Source organism: Carcharhinus amblyrhynchos, unplaced genomic scaffold (assembly GCF_965287045.1).
Source record: "Carcharhinus amblyrhynchos unplaced genomic scaffold, sCarAmb.v2.hapA scaffold_39, whole genome shotgun sequence".
Lineage (NCBI taxonomy): Eukaryota > Metazoa > Chordata > Chondrichthyes > Carcharhiniformes > Carcharhinidae > Carcharhinus > Carcharhinus amblyrhynchos.
In genome coordinates, this window is record NW_027649780.1 from 5,503,304 (window position 1) to 5,519,927 (window position 16,624).

Consider the following 16,624-nt stretch of genomic DNA (forward strand, 5'->3'; position numbering starts at 1 on the left):
CATTTCTCACAAAAACTGCTTGAATTGTTAACTTCTGTCTGAAATATACTTTCTTCTGGTTTCCAATCTCCACCCTGAGAAAACATTCTCTCTTATCGTGTTATAACCTTGAGAGCCTTATAGTGAAGGAAGAAGTTGGAGCCAATCTTTATTTGGTGCAGGTTTATTTACAAAGTGAAACATTACAGATATCTACCTCCTAATGTCACGCTATGTTAGTACATGTCTCTTTATTTACATTCATAATCATCAAATCAATGCCTTCAGTTTGCATATATTTAATTTGAAAGTATTTTGCTTTCCCCAAGAGTCAGAGCAGATAATAAGTCTAATCGAAGTGACTGCTGTGATGTCTCAACAGGCGTAGAATTACTCAATGAATCATTCAACAGAAAAATCCAATCACAATAGTTACTTGTGGACTCGCTGGTGCGTCTGCAGAGTGGACGACTGAGTGAATCCCTTCCCACACGTGGAGCAGATGAACGGTCTCTCCCCAGTGTGAACTCGCTGGTGTAACCGCAGGTTGGATGAGCGAACGAAACCTTTCCCACAAACAGAGCAAATGAACGGCCTCTCCCCAGTGTGAACTCTCTGGTGTTTCAGCAGATTGGCTGAGTGAGCAAATCCCTTCCCACACTGGGAGCAGGTGAACGGTCTCTCCCCAGTGTGCCCTTGCTTGTGTATTGCCAGGTTGGATGACTGGTTGAATCCCTTCCCGCACACAGAGCAGGTGTACGGCCTCTCCCCAGTGTGAATTCGCTGGTGCGTCCGCAGGGTGTGCGAGTGAGCAAATCCCTTCCCACACTGGGAGCAGGTGAACGGCCTCTCCCCAGTGTGAACACTCTGGTGTGTCAGCAAGTTTGATGACCGGCTGAATCCCTTCCCACACTGGGAGCAGGTGAACGGCTTCTCCTCAGTGTGGATTTGCTTGTGCAACGCGAGGTTGGATGACTGGGTGAATCCCTTGCCACACACGGAGCAGGTGAACGGTCTCTCTCCGGTGTGCATTCGCTGATGTTTCAGCAGATTGGACGAGTGAGCAAATCGCTTTCCACACTGGGAGCAGGTGAACGGTTTCTCCCCCGTGTGAATTCGCTGGTGTTTTAGTAGGGTGGATGGGTGAGCAAAACCCTTCCCACACTGGGAGCAGGTATATGGTCTCTCCCCAGTGTGACTGCGCCGATGAGTTTCCAACAGGGACGGGTAGTTGAATTCCTTGTCACAGTCCCCACATTTCCACATTTTCTTCCTGTTGTGGCTGCAACTGTGCTCCGAAAGGCTGGATGATTGGTTAAAGTCTTGTCCACACAGAGAACATGCGTACAGTTTCTCTCCACTGTGAACGGTGCTGTTCTCTTCCATGTTCAAAATACAATGATATTCAGGTTACAATAAACTGGCCGATTCCATCAGGTCCTGATATATTGTCTGAATCCTCATCTTCTAAAATCCTGTGAAATTGATTAAAACAGAAAAAAAGAGTAAGGGAATCCACAAAAAATACAACGGTTGTGAAAGTGAGCTGAATGAATCTGGAGCCAACACAAGGAAAAAGTGACTACGAAAGGTTTTGGATTGTCACGAGAAACCCAACTGATTCACTAAGATAAATGCAAAATGCTGCGGATGCTGGAATCTGAAATAAAAACAGAAAATGCTGGAGAAACTCAACAGGTCCAACAGCATCTGTGGAGAGAGAATAGGGTCAACGTCCCGAGTCTGCAAGCCCCATTGTCGACAAGTGTCACCCGGACTCAAAACATTGGCTCTACTCTCTCTCCACAGACTCTGTCAGACTTGCTGTGTTTCTCTGACATTTTCTGTTTTTGTTCCAATAATTCACCAATGTCCTTCACAGAAAGAAACTTGCCATCCAGGCTGGGCGCTGTGGGAGGAGACAGAGAGAAATAGGAAAGGCCAGGGGTGAAGGAGAGGAATTTTACACATCTGCAACTAGGCAGAACTTTGACAGAATCTCCCAAACCCTCAACCTTCACCATCAAGGAGGACCCAAGGTAGCAGGTAGATGTGAACATCATCAGCTCCAAGTTCCCTTCCAACTCACACACCATTCTGACTTGTCTGACATCCAGGACTAAGAACAGAAATTTCACCCATATAAATACTGGGAAGTCTGAAGCCATTGTCTTCAGTCCCCACTACAAACTCCACTCCCTGTTGGAGCCAGAACCAGCCTGTTCACAGCCATGATGAAATATTTCACTCCAGGGTGAGCTTCCAAACACATCATCATCAAAACTGCCTATTTCCATCTCAGTGACATTGTCCAAATCCATCCCAGCCTCAACTCATACTAAGACCATAAGACATAGGAGCAGTATTGGACCACTTGGTCAATCGAGTCTGCTCCGCCATTCAATCATGGCTGATATTTTTCTCATCACCATTCTTTTGCCTTTTCCTCACAACCCCTGATCCCCTTATTAATCACGAACCTATCTATCGCTGTCTTGAAGACACTCAATGACCTGGCCTCCACAGCCTTCTGCGGCAAAGAATTTCACAGATTCACCACTGTCTTGGTGTCCTCCTCATCTCTGTTTTAAAGGATCGTCCCTTTAGCCTGAAGATGTGCCCTCTGGTTCCAGTTTTTCCTACTTGTGGAAACATTCTCTCCACGTCCACTTGCAGTATCCTGTAAGTTTCAATAAGATCCCCCCTCATCCTTCTAAACTCCAACGAGTATAGATCTAGCATCCTCAACCGTTCCTCATAGGACAAGCCCTTCATTCCAGGGATCATTCTTGTGAACCCTCTCTGGACCTTATTCTTCCTTAGATATGGGGCCCAAAATTGCTTACAATACTCTAAATGGGGGCTGACCAGAGCCTTATACAGCCCCAGATGTACATCCCTGCTCTTATATTCTAGTCCTATCAATATGAATGCTAACATTGCATTTGCCTTCCTAACTGCCGACTGAAACTGCACTTTAACCTTTAGAGAATCTTGAACAATGTCTCCCAAGTCCCTTTGTGTTTCTGATTTCCTAAGCATTTTCGCATGTAGAAAATAGTCTGTGTCTCCATTCCTCCTTCCAAAGTGAATAACCTCACACTTCTCCATTTGAATTCAATCTGCCACTTCTTTGCCCACTCTCCTAACCTGTCCAAGTCCTTCTGCAGCCCCCCTGCTTCTTCAGTACTACCTGTCCCTCTACATATCTTTGTATCATCTGCAAACTTGTCAACAGTGCCTTCAGTTCCTTCCTCCAAATCGTTAATGTATATTGTGAAAAGTTGTGGTCCCAGCACTGACCCCTGAGGCACATCGCTAGTCACCAGCTACCATCCTGAAAAAGACCCCTTTATCCCCACTCTCTGCCTTCTGCCAGTCAGCCAATCCTCTATCCATGCCAGTATCTTACCCTTAAACACCATGGGCAGTTAATTTATTTAACAGTATTCCATGCGGCACCTTGTCAAAAGCTCCTGAAAATCTAAATAAATCATGTCCACTGGTTCTCTTTTATCTAACTTTCTTGTTACCAGATACGATCTAAGGAGATCCATCAAAGATGCTAAAAGGCAATACTGGACCAAGCTAGAATCCCAGGCTGGCCACACCGACCCCCGCCAACTATGGCAAGGTCTGCAAGACATAATGGCTACAAGCTGAAGGCATGTAAAATCACGAGCTCCAAAGCACGCCTTCCTGATGAGCTCAATGCATTCTTATAAATAAACTGAACTCAATATTGGGAACCCTGGCGCAGGCGCAATGAATGAAGTATTCGCACTCCCACAGTCCAACAATATGTGGGTTAGGTTGATTGCCCGTACAACATTGACATAAGAACATAAGAAATAGAAGCAGGAGTAGGCCATCTAAGCCTTCGAGCCTGCCCCGCCATTCAATAAGATCACGGCTGATCTGAAGTGGATCAGTTCCACTTTCCCGCTTTCTCCCCATAACCCTTAATCCCCTTGCCTACCAAAAACCTATCTACCCGCGTCTTAAATATACTTAGCGATGTAGCCTCCACCATTTCAACAGGCAGAGAATTCCAGAGATTCACCACCCTTTGAGTGAAGAAGTTCCTCCTCAACTCCGTTCTAAACTGCGCACCCCCGCCCCCCCCCCCCCCACCCTTATCTTGAGGCTGTGCCCTCTAGTCCTGCTGTCCTTTCTGAGCAGGAAGAACCTCTCCACCTCTACCCTATCCATCCCTTTCATTATCTTATATGTCTCAGTGAGATCTCCCCTCATCCTTCTAAACTCTAACGAGTACAAGCCCAGTCTATTCAGCCTCTCCTCATAGTTCAACCCCCTCAACTCCGGTATCAGCCTAGTGAACCTCCTCTGCACTCCTTCCAAGGCCAAAATATCCTTGCGCAGGTGCGGCGCCCAAAACTGAACACAGTACTCCAGCGGCGGCCTCACCAGCGCCCTATACAGTTGCAGCAAGACCTCCCTACTTCTATATTCAATCCCCCTCGCTATGAAGGCCAGCATCCTATTTGCCTTCCTGACCACCTGCTGCACCTGTAGGCTGGGTTTTTGCGACTCATGCACAAGGACCCCCAGGTCCCTCTGCACCGTAGCATGCTGCAGCTTTTCGCCCTGTAAGTAGTAGTCCATCCTACCATTATTCCTACCAAAGTGAATAACCTCACACTTGCCAACATTGTATTCCATCTGCCAGGTCCTCGCCCACTCACTCAGCCTATCTAGGTCCCTCTGCAGACTTTCCACACAACTCGCCGTTCCACTTGTCTTTGTGTCATCAGCAAATTTCGACACCCTGCACTCGGCTCCCTCCTCCAGATCATCTATATAAATGGTAAATAGCTGAGGCCCCAGCACCGATCCCTGGGGCACTCCACTAGTCACCAACCGCCAATCCGAATCGCAGGGGCACTAGTGGCAGGGGGATGAGCAGGGTAAATGTGTGGGGTTACTGGGATAGGGCCTGGGTGGGATTATGGCCGGTACAGATTTGATAGGCCGAATGGTCACCTTCTGTACTCTGGGGATTGTAATGATTCTCTATGAGTGTTTGGAAAAAGAAGGAGCGTGAGGCAAAACACCTGGAAAACGTGTGCAAGGAAGGCCTGAGATGGCAAGGGTGGATAATATCAGAATGTGGACTGGCATCTCGATGGGACAGGCAGCTGAGAAATCAGTGGAAAAAAATTGTTCCTGGCGCGCCCAATCCTCAGGACGAGGATGGGTGAAAGACAAGACGCTTGTAGTGATAGTTCTTTTTCCCTATCTACTATCCAGGCTAAAATGAATACACCACATCTGCTTCTGTGGAGCACATCAGTGGAAATGTGCTCTCCCAGGCTCAAAGAATATCAGCCCACTCGAAGTCATGGGACTGGTCAGTGCTGTAGAGCAAAACCCACCGACCCCCTCACTTCACTAATTGTCAGAACGAACATGTCCTGGATGTGATAAATAGCAGCAACAACAGCAAAATCCAATCCTGCGGTCACTTGTGAACCCGTCGGTGTCTCAGCAGGTGCGATGAATCACTGAATCCCTTCCCACACACAGAGCAGGTGAACGGTTTCTGCCCGGAGTGAACTCGCTGGTGTTTGAGCAGGTTCGAAGATTGAGCGAATCCCTTCCCACAGTCGCGGCAGGTGAACGGCCTCTCCCCAGAGTGAACTCGCTGGTGTGTCAGCAGGGTGGATGAGTGAGTGAATCTCCTCTCACACTCTGAGCAGGTGAACGGCCTCTCTCCAGTGTGGACTCTCTGGTGCCTCAGTAGGTGGGATGAATCACGAAATCCCTTCCCACACTCGGAGCAAGCGAACGGCTTCAGCCCCTCGTGAACGCGCTGGTGTTTCTGCAGATTTGAAGACTGAGTGAATCTCTTCCCACACTGGGGGCATCTGAATGGTCTCTCTCCGCTGTGAACTCGCTGGTGTGACAGCAGGGTGGACAAATCACTGAATCCCTTCGCACAGTCTGAGCAGGTGAAAGGTCTCTCCCCAGTGTGAACTCGCCAGTGTGTCAGCAGGGTGGAGGAATCTTTAAATCCCTTCCCACAGTCAGAGCAAACGAACGGCCTCTCCCCAGTGTGAACTCGCTGGTGCCTCAGCAGAAGGGATGGATTAGTGAATCCCCTCCCGCACTGAGAGCAGGTGAATGGCCTCTCTCGACTGTGAACCTGTTGGTGTGTCAGCAGTGTGGACGACTGAGCAAATCCCTTCCCACACTTGGAGCAGATGAACGGTTTCTCCCCGGTGTGGCTGCGTCGATGAGTTTCCAGCTCAGATGGGGACCTGAATCCCTTCCCACAGTCCCCACATTTCCACGGTTTCTCCATGGGGCGGGTGTCCCTGTGACTCTACAGGTTAAACAATCAGTTAAATCTCACACAGAACACGGGTACTGCAGTCTCTCCCTGCTGTGAATGCTGCCATGTATTTCCAGGCTGTGTAACTGGTTCAAGCTCTTTCCACAATCAGTTCACTGGAACACTCTCAATCAGGTGTGTGCGTGTGTGTCTCGGTGCTTTTCCAGTCAGACTGATGTTAGAATGGCCGATGGTTTCACGTCCTAGTGAATTGAATGACTCAGATCTTGATGTGATGTTGGTTTTGAGATTTCTGTCTCAAAATTCTCCCCTTCTAATATCCTGTAAAAGGAGTTTACAGAAGTCACCACTATTAGTGTAGGATTAAAAATTCAGAACAGTGTTTTAGTTTCTGTGGAACATTCTGTCCCCTCATTCCCCCAAAGCCGTAAATCTATTTTTTCCTCCATTCTCAATCTGCTGTACCTCCAATGCTCCTGAAGGTGCTAATTCATGTTGACTGACAGGTCAATACATAATGTTTCTGGTCCTCAACACAGAGACCATAACATCATGGAAAGTAGGACGACCATTTGGCTCATTGAGCCTACTCTTCCATTCAATAAGATCACGATTGATCTAATCGTGCCCTTAACTCCACGTTCCTGCCTATCGGCTATAACCCTTGTGCATAAAAATCTGTCTAACTCACCCTGCTCCCTGGGGAAGAGAATTCCAAAGACCCGCTTGTGGGAAGAAACTTCTCCTCATCTCTATTAGAAATGAGAAACCCTTCATATTGGCATTCTGCCAGTGTGGGACAACATCCTCTCTTCATCTGTCAAGCTACCTTGGACAGCACGGTGACACAGTGGTTAGCACTGCTGCCTCACAGCGCCAGGGGCCTGGGTTCGATTCCCAGCTCGGGTGACTGTATGTGTGGTGTTTGCACACTGTTCCCTTGTCTGTGTTGGTTTCCTCCGGGAGCTACGGTTTCCTCTCACAGTCCAAAAGGCATGATGGTTAGTGCACTGGCCAAGCTAAATTCTCTCTCTGTACGAAAACAGGCACCGCAGTGTGGCGGCCAGGGGACGTACACATTAACCTCTTTGCAGTATTAACGTAAGCCTACTTGTGAGACTAACAAGTTAAATTTAAACTTAAAAAGACCACCTCTCATTCTTCTAAACTCCAATTAGTACATGCCCAACCATTCCCAATAACACAAGTATTAGACTGGTGATTCAGCATAACGTGGGGAAATGTGAACTTGTCCACTCAGACAGAAACAAAAGAAAAGCAGCACTTTATTGAAATGAATTGCAGAACTCTGAGGAACAGAGCGGTCTGGATGCCTTGGCAGAGGAATCACAAGTTAGTTTCCAGGTGCAGGATTAATACTAAAGTCTACAAGTTCCACCACCGTGCACCCCACAAACATTGTCACCCTCAACAGCGACACCATCCTCCTCCCTGACCAAAGTCTGAACCAGACCAATTGCAACCTTCACTTCCTATTCGACCTTGAGTTGAGCTTTTGCCTACATATCCTCACCATCTCTAATATTACCTCTTCTCACCTCTGTAAGACAATTAGATCCATCCTGTCTCAGTTCATTTTCTGCTCAATTTCTTGCCTTCGTTACTTTCAGATTCGACTATTCCAACGCTCTCCTGACTGATCTCCCATTCTCCATAAACTTACCCTCCTCCAGAACTCCCTGGGTGGTTGGCAGCGTAGTGGGAAAGAGTGAATAGAACAGAAGGTGGGTTTCGTGGACAAGATGAATTCTTGAGGGGATAAGGGGAGATGGAAATCAGCTTTATGTTGGAACAGGCAATGTGATTAATCATGTTAATATCCCTAACACAAGTTACTTTTTAAAACATCCTTGCTATCCCCATCTCCTCCATTCTCGCCAAAGCAATGAGTGTGAGGCGCTCATGTAATCATAAAATCCCTACAGTGTAGAAGGAGGCCATTCAGCCCATCAAGTCTGCATCAACTCCCTGACAGAGCATATTACCTAGGCCCTATCCTTGTAGCCCCATGCATCCATCATGGCCAATCCACTCAACCCACATATCTTTAGATACTAAGGGGCAATTTAGCATGGCCCAGCCACCTAACCTGCACATCTTTGGACTGTGGGAGGAAACCAGAGCAAACCCATAGGAAACGCCAACCCTGCAGACTCAGGAAGAACATGCAAACTGCACAGCCGTTCTGGAATTGAACCCGGGTCACTGGCACCGTGGGATAGGGTAGATGGAGAGAAAGTAAAGAAAGATGTCAGTTTAGGGCCAGGGCTGGCAGATCTTCACAACAATTTTGAACAGCTGGACTAGTGGAAGGGAGGAAAGCAGCAGCAGAGGCAGCTGATCAGATTGTCTCAATCTTAGTGACAATGGGGCAGCACAGGGGCAGAGTGGTTAACACTGCTGCCTCACAGCGCCAGAGACCCGGGTTTAATTCCAGCCTGGCTGCGCAGTTTGCATGTTCTTCCTGAGTCTGCAGGGTTGAGGTTTGCTGTGGGGGCTCCGGTTTCCTCCCACAGTCCAAAGATGTGCAGGTTAGGTGGCTTGGCCATGCTAAATTGCCCCTTAGTATCTAAAGATATGTGGGTTGAGTGGATTGGCCATGATGGATGCATGGGGCTACAAGGATAGGGCTGAGGTAATAAGCTCTGTCAGGGAGTTGATGAGAATTGATGGGCTGAATGGTCTCCTTCTACACTGTAGGGATTTTATGATTACATGAGCTCCTCACACTCGCTGCTTTGGCGAGAATGGAGGAGATGGGGATAGCAAGGATGTTTTAAAAAGTAACTTGCATTCGAGATATTAACATGATTAATCACATTGCCTGTTCCAACACAAAGCTGATTTATTTGACTTTTATCCAGACTATTAACACATATGATTGGGATTGAGTTTATTAACATAAGCAGAAACAGAGCTCAAAAACATTTTTTAAGACAAATGATAGGGAAATATTGGGAAGGTCAATGCAGTAAGAAGACTGTATTAAATAAAAGGAAAATATTGCATACGCTGGAAATCTGAAATAAAACAGAAAATCCTTGAAAAACTCAGTGGGTTTGGCAGCATCTGTGGAAAGAGAAACAGAGTTAACGTTTCAAGTCTGTACAGATCAGGTAAGAACGGCAGATTTTCCTCCCTCCAGGAGGTTAGTGAATGAAAGATCCAATTTCTGGACTGTCAGGTTGAGATCAGGGAAGGGGATCAAAGTGAAGGAGTAAAGATTATGGATGAAGACTTGAAGAATATGAGTAGCTTCAAGTACTTGGGGTCAGTGAGGGAAAAGATGCAAGTTTGGAAATGAAGAAACAGATTAGCTCTGGCTGGAGTAATTGGAAGGTGTGCAGTGGAATATTCTGTGATAGAAAATTATCACTGAACTTTAAAAAAAAAGCATCTACAACCACAGAAAGTAATTCAGGCCAAAAATTGTGATTTCAAGAAGAAATCAGATATAGCTGTTGGGACTAAAGGGATCAGGATATTGAATTCGATGATCAGCCATGATCATAATGAATAGCGCAGCAGGATCGAAGGGCCGAATGGCCTACTCCTACTTCTAGTTTTTATGTTTCTATGTAGTGGAGAAGAGATTGAAATGGTCTGGACATCTGTTATGGAGACTGAGGAAGGAAATGTGGTGAGGGGAATGATGGACATGGGAGGAACAAGAAGAGGAGGACTGTCTATGACCAGATGGAAAGAGATGGTGGACAGAGACAGAAATACACAGTGGGGCTGGGGATTGGAAGAGGAATGGTGACTGACAGGAGGAGATGGTGAAGCAGCTTTGTGGTGATTCCAAATAAAATGGGAAGAAGAGGAAGAAAAACACCCGGATCCCAGTGAACATGGATGTGGTAAACAGTAAAACCAAATCGTGGTTGTTACTCGTGAGTTGGCTGGTGTCTCAGCAGATTGGATAACTCAATGAATCCTTTCCCACACTGGGAACAGGCGAATGGCCTCTCCCCAGTATGAATTCGCTGGTGCCTCAGCAGGTTGGCTGACTGAGTGAATCCCTTCCCACACTCCCCAATGTGTGCGCACTGGTGTTTCAGCAGGGTGGATAAATCAGTGAATTCCTTCCCACACTCGGAGCAGGTGAATGGTCTCTCCCCGGTGTGAATTCGTTGGTGCACAGTCAGCTTTGTTGATCTCCTGAACCCAGTCCCGCAGTAAGTGCACTTGAATGGTCTTTCGTCCGTGTGAACACATTGATGGGACATCAGTTGGGTGGAACTTTTACAGCACTTCCCACAGTCTGGACATTTAAAAGGTCTCTCGTCAGTGTGAACACGCTGATGTATCAGCAAGTCAGATGACTGAGTGAATCCCTTCTCACACTCTGAGCAGGCGAATGGCTTCTCCCCAGTGTGAGTCAGTTTGTGTAAGTGCAGGCTGCCAGACTGAGTGAATCCCTTCCCACACTTGGAGCAGGTAAATGGTCTCTCCCCAGTGTGAACTTGCTGGTGTGTCTGCAGGTGTGATGACCGAGTGAAACCCTTCCCACACATGGAACAGGTGACTGGCTTCTCCCCAATATGATCACGTTGGTGGGTTTACAGGTAGGATGACTGAGTAAATCCCTTCCCACACTCGGGGCAGGTGAATGGTTTCTCCCCACTACGAATCGCTGGTGATTCTGCAGGGCAGATGAATGAGTGAATTCCTTCCCACAGTGCCCACATTTCCACACCGTTTCCCTGTTGTGACTGCGCTTGTGTCTCAACAGGGCGGATGACCAGCTGAAGCCTCGTCCACACACAGAACACACATACAGTCTCTCTCCACCGTGAACGGTGCTTTTTCCTTCCACGTTCAAAATCCGATGAAATTCAGGTTGTGATAAATTAGGTGACCCTGTCAGATTTTGATGTGATGTATGATTTCAGTTTCCTGACTGCAAATCCTTCCCTTCTAAAACACTGAGAGATTGATTTAAAACAGGAAAAAGGGCATGAGAGAGAACCCACAAGAGCACAAAGGCAGGTTGTGAAATTGAGCTGAATGAATCTGGTCATTCGTAGGGCCAGCACTAGGAAAAAGTGACCATGAAAACTGCTGGATTGTCATAAAAATCAGACAGGTTCAATAACATCCTTCAGGGGAGGGAACCTGCTACCTGTTCTGCCCTTCACAAGACTCTGGACACAGTGAAGACAGATAGAGAGTGATAGAGAGATGCACACTATATATATATAATATATACACACATATATGAGAGAGATTGCCCTGATACAAACTTCACTCCCTAACCGCTCTATCCTTCTCCCGAGCAACCATCTGAAGTGAAATTAATTTCACAACATTACTGCCATCCTTTACCCACAACTGAGTTTCCCGACCCTGTACCTCTAGACTTAACGCCCCATGTCTGAAATCTTCTCCATTACACAACCCTCTGAGATATCTGTACTGATCTAATTGTGGCATCGTGGGTGTGACACATTTCATTCACACCAGCACTGTGAAAAAGTGTGTGTGTAACTGGAAAACACAGATCAACTTCCACAACCAACACCCGCCCCAATACAAGTCATTCTTAATTGGTCAATCTCTGCTTCCAGACTCGGTTCTGGGACAAACGCCTGCACCAAAATAATAGCAAAGTACTGTGGTTGCTGAAAATCTGAAATAAAAAGAGCAAATACTGAAAATACTTAACTTGTTAGCTAGTGGCAAGAGAACAGAGTTAAAATATCAGGACGTGCAGAATTAATTTGGATATACAATCAGGATCAAGCGTAGGCCATTCAGCCCCTCAAGCCTGCTCCACCGTTTAATAAAATCATGGCTAATCTGATAGTAACCTCAAATCTTCAATTCCAGAGAATAAATATGGTGCCGATTTGATGTTTAATATCAGCTAATGAGCAAAAGAGAAATGATCTCAAATGCAGGAAAAATAATTCCTGACCATAGGAAGATAAAGATGGTACATCAGAAGCACATAGCTGAAGGGTGGGCAAAAGTGAAAGTTTCATTTAGAAACAGTTGCAAGAAAATAACGGTAAAATGCCAAACACGGTTAAAATAAATCTACTACTAGAGAAATACAGAGTTAAACAATGACAGAGAGGTAATCAGAGAGGGCAGATGTGAAACAGAGCAATGAATGGATATGGATTCAGATCCAAAGAAAAGGAGTCAGACCAGCCTGACACATAGAACAGAGCACAAATAACAGAGCATAGCACTAAAAGCACTGGATTGTAGATGAATGCTCAATAATACTCACTTCTGGAACTATTTGAAAACCTCCTGCTGCAGCTGGAAAGATACCAGAAGCATTGGAATCAGAGAAATCACAGACTTCAAATCTTTTAACTCCCTGGAAAAGGACATTACGAGAGTCATGTGTCGAATTGTGGTTCAAAAATAAGAGACAAATATTTTTCTTGGTTTGAGATTGCTCCCCTTTTAACCCCCTGTAAAAGGGTGTAGGATTATGTAAAATGGGAGACGCTTACATTGGAAGTCATTCAGACAAGTTTCACTGAGCTGATTCCAGGCATGAAGGTTTTTTTTTAAATGAGGAAACATTGAGCAGGGTGTATATACACCCATAAGATTTTAGATAAATGATGTAATTGAAGCATATAAGATTCTGTGGGTGCTTGACAGGATAAGTGCTGAAAGGATGTTTCCCCTCAAAGGGAACAGTTTAAAACTAAGAGTTGAAGACAGAGATGAGGAGAAATCGCTTTGCTCAGGGGTCCAGTAGCCTGTGGAATTCTCTCCTTCAGTGAGCAATGGACGCTGGCTCATTGAGTATAGATGGTAGCCGATATGTGCAATCTTTTTTGGAGTATATTGGGAATTTATTGGGTATGTTCAGGGCTGTGTTGCACACCATTTTTACCTACAAAGGAGCGGTGGGTTGGGGAGTCACAGAGGTTTACAGCATGGAAACAGGTCCTTCGGCCCAACTTGTTCATGCCAGGCTTTTTTTTTTGAAAAGCCTAAGCTGATCACAATTGCCTGCACTTGGCCCATATCCCTCAAACTCATCTTATCCATGTAGCTGTCTAAATGCTTTTTAAAAAACAAAATTGTCCCTGCCTCTACTACTACCTCTGGCAGCTTGTTTCAGGCACTCCCCACCCTTCGTGTGAAAAAAAATCACCCCTCTGGACCACCCCGCATCTCTCTCCCCTCTCGCCCCAAATCCACGCCCCTCAGTTCCAGACCTCCCATCCCCCGGGGAGGTTGGGGCTGGAGGAAAATTGAGTTAAGGCAATGATCAGATGAACCATTGAATGACAGGCCAGCCTGGATGGGCCGAATGGCCTGACACATGCGCACTGACTGACATTCCCACCTACAGAATGGAGGCAGTCAGCCCAGGCCCAGCACTACCCGTTGCGGCTCGATTTGGTACAAACGGGGAGACAGGGGCGTTCTTTTCCGGGATTTGAACAACATGTTCCCGAATCCTCTCCACCCTCCCGCCACATTCGCCGCTCTTCACCTTCCATTGATCCCCCATCCGACTCCAAACCGTCTGTCGCCATTATCGGCACTGCGCATGCCCGAGGTCCCCCCCCCTCCCCCTCGTTCACTCCGATTGGTTGGAGGACCAGCCGCTGCAGCTCGGTCCTCCAGCTCCGCCCCGCCCCCCCCGTTCACTCCGATTGGTTGGAAGACCAGCCGCTGCCGCCGCACGGTCCTCCAGCCCCGCCCCTTTTTTTTCCTCTTGGTCCGGCTTAGCCGTCATTGGGCGTTGTGACATTGGACATGCGCAGTGCGGCTCATCTCCAGGGACGGCCGCTTGTTTGTCTCATCTTTCGGCGGATAAGCGGAGGCAGCGTTAGGGGCAGTGGGGTGGGGTGCTCCACACCCCCAGTAAGAAACTGGCCCAAAAGATGCGCCGGTTGGGTGCACTGACTATGCTAAATTCTCCCTCAGTGTACCCGAACAGGGGCTGGAGTGTGGTGACTAGAGGATTTTTCACACGAACTTCAACGCAGTGTAGATATAAGCTTACTTGTGATAATAATAAATAAACTTAAACTTGTCAGATTGTGAAGAAATTATTCTGAAAGCAAACTCAGCAGTTTATACCCTCAGACTCTGGTCCCTGCTGTAATGAATACTCACCATCCATTAATGCTGAGTCACAGTGAATCACTGCCTCTCCTGTAAGATATTTGCTGCTTGTGTCTGAAATACCTGTCCCCATTAGTGCTGTACTGCAGGATAACTCTGATTATATTTAGACATGTTTCGAAAAGAAGAGGAGGTCCCTGTCCCTTTAAGGGAACAACCCCACCCGGCCTACCCACCACGACATTGAGAGTTTACTTTGAGGGGATGAGGATCAGAGTTTGAAAGGAGATGTCAGAATAATCTGTTCAGTAATGAATCATTCGGGGTCCTTGTGCATGAGTCGCAAAAACCCAGCTTGCAGGTGCAGCAGGTGGTCAGGAAGGCGAACGGGATGCTGGCCTTCATAGCGAGGGGGATTGAATATAAAAGTAGGGAGGTCTTGCTGCAGCTGTATAGGGCATTGGTGAGGCCGCAGCTGGAGTACTGTGTGCAGTTTTGGGCACCGCACCTGCGCAAAGATATTTTGGCCTTGGAGGGAGTGCAGAGGAGGTTTACTAGGCTGATACCGGAGTTGAGGGGGTTGAGCTATGAGGAGAGGCTGAATAAACTAGGCTTGTACTCGTTAGAGTTTAGAAGAATGAGGGGAGATCTCATTGAGACGTATAAGATGATGAATGCGATGGATAGGATAGAGGTGGAAAGACTCTTCCCGCTCAAAAAAGACAGTAGGACTAGGGGACACAGCCTCAAGATAAAAGGGGGGCGGTTTAGAACGGAGTTGAGGAGGAACTTCTTCACTCAAAGGGTGGTGAATCCCTGGAATTCTCTGCCCGTTGAAGTGGTGGAGGCTGCCTCGCTAAATATTTTTAAGACGCGGGTTGATGGTTTTTTGATAGGAGAGGGGATTAAGGGTTATGGGGAGAGGGCGGGAAAGTGGAACTGAGCCACGACAGATCAGCCATGATCTTATTGAGTGGCGGGGCAGGCTCAAAGGGCTGGATGGCCTACTCCTGCTCCTATTTCTTATGTTCTTATTCAGAACCTCTCCTCCGGGCGCAGGCTGCACTAAACGACGTCACAATGCCTGATCCTTCTGCAATTGGTTGGAGGACCTGAGCTCCTCCGAGTGGTTTCAAGCCCCCTTATTGGCTGGACGGTCGGATTGCATTCCTCCGATTGGTACAGGCGCCTGTCAATCATCCAGATGGCGTTCGGCGGGCGGAGGGGGAACCTGGACAAGATCAGTGTGACCCAACTGGCCGGAGCACGTGACAGCCCAGCACGGCCGTGACTGACAGGAGCTCCGGCCAATAGAAAATGGAAGCTAAACCTGGGGCTGTCGGGTTGACAGCCCAGTTTCAACCAATCACAGCGCCTCAAAAGGGGCGGGTGCAGCCCTCCTATTGTGACATCACGGACTAACCCACTCAACAAAACAACTTAGGTTTATCCAGCGCCTTCACTGCAGACAGAACAACCAGCACAGCGTTCAGAGGCTGCAATATTCACACAGAAAATGCTGTGGATGCTAGGAATGTTAAAGAAGAATATAAATACCTGGCATTAAAATCCATCAGATAAAGAAACAGATTTAACCTTTCAAGTCGATGACCTTTCTATTCCCCAACTGACCTACCTTCTGTTTGATATCATCGACATCCCATCAAGCTGAACCCTCTGTTTCATCCTTTCTAACATTGTCCAACTCCACCCCTCTCAGCTCATCTGCTGTTGAATCCCTCATTCACACCTTTCTTTCCCACAAACCTTACTGTTCCCAACACATTCCTGGCTGGTCTCCTACGTTGTACTATCTGTAAACTTCAGGTCACTCAAAATGATGCCATCTCGTGCCATATGTTTCAGACAGTTCCTCCATCTCCACAATTCTTTCCTTGAATTCTGGCTCCTTGTGCAACCCCGCTGTAATCACTGAACCATTGGTGGTCCTGCCTTCAGTTGCCTAGAGCCCCAAGCTCTGGAATAGAGCTGACACCACTTAAACCTGATACCAATGGTGTGGTTCAGCCTCAGAGGGATTTACTGGGTAGTTAGGGAACAGAATTTGTAGTGCTGGTTTGGATATTTGGTGCAGGCATGATGGGCGACATGGTCTCCTTTTGCACCACAACAATTTTGTGATTGAAGATAATGGATTTGGTTCTCCCAATATTTAACTGAAGTAAACTTCTGCTCATCCAGTACTGGACATGGAATAAGCAGTTTGATAATTTAGTAACAATGAAGAGGTTGAGA

The 16,624-nt window shown here is 47.1% G+C and overlaps 1 protein-coding gene across 3 annotated transcripts; it reads right to left on the minus strand.

Moving 5' to 3' along the window:
• Positions 1-152: 152 nt before the first annotated feature.
• On the minus strand, positions 153-14,592 carry LOC145363682 (uncharacterized). Of its 3 annotated transcripts, XM_080218902.1 has the most exons (4): positions 10,499-11,281; positions 10,244-10,351; positions 5,466-6,260; positions 153-1,339 (listed from the first exon to the last, which is right to left on the minus strand). In XM_080218902.1, the coding sequence occupies exons 1-4, from the start codon at positions 10,831-10,833 to the stop codon at positions 412-414; spliced, it is 2,166 nt and encodes a 721-aa protein (XP_080075028.1). In that variant the 5' UTR covers positions 10,834-11,281; the 3' UTR covers positions 153-411. The 3 variants fall into 3 exon arrangements, with proteins under 3 accessions (XP_080075028.1, XP_080075027.1, XP_080075026.1); XM_080218901.1 differs by lacking the exons at positions 5,466-6,260; positions 10,244-10,351; positions 10,499-11,281 and adding exons at positions 12,558-12,650; positions 14,420-14,592 and having other exon boundaries at positions 153-1,454; XM_080218900.1 differs by lacking the exons at positions 5,466-6,260; positions 10,244-10,351; positions 10,499-11,281 and adding exons at positions 12,558-12,650; positions 13,791-13,861 and having other exon boundaries at positions 153-1,454.
• Positions 14,593-16,624: the final 2,032 nt, after the last annotated feature.

Bases quoted from the DNA above. Each gene is read 5' to 3' on its own strand.
- LOC145363682 (XM_080218902.1), bottom strand. From the start codon at position 10,833: ATGTGTGGGAAGGGTTTCACTCGGTCATCACACCTGCAGACACACCAG. The intron at 6,261-10,243 runs GTTATCCAATCT...GAAGGGATTCAG, and splicing joins TGTGGGAAAGGATTCATTGA to GTCCCCATCTGAGCTGGAAA. The intron at 1,340-5,465 runs GTGACCGCAGGA...CACCGTTCACAG, and splicing joins AGACACCGACGGGTTCACAA to TGGAGAGAAACTGTACGCAT.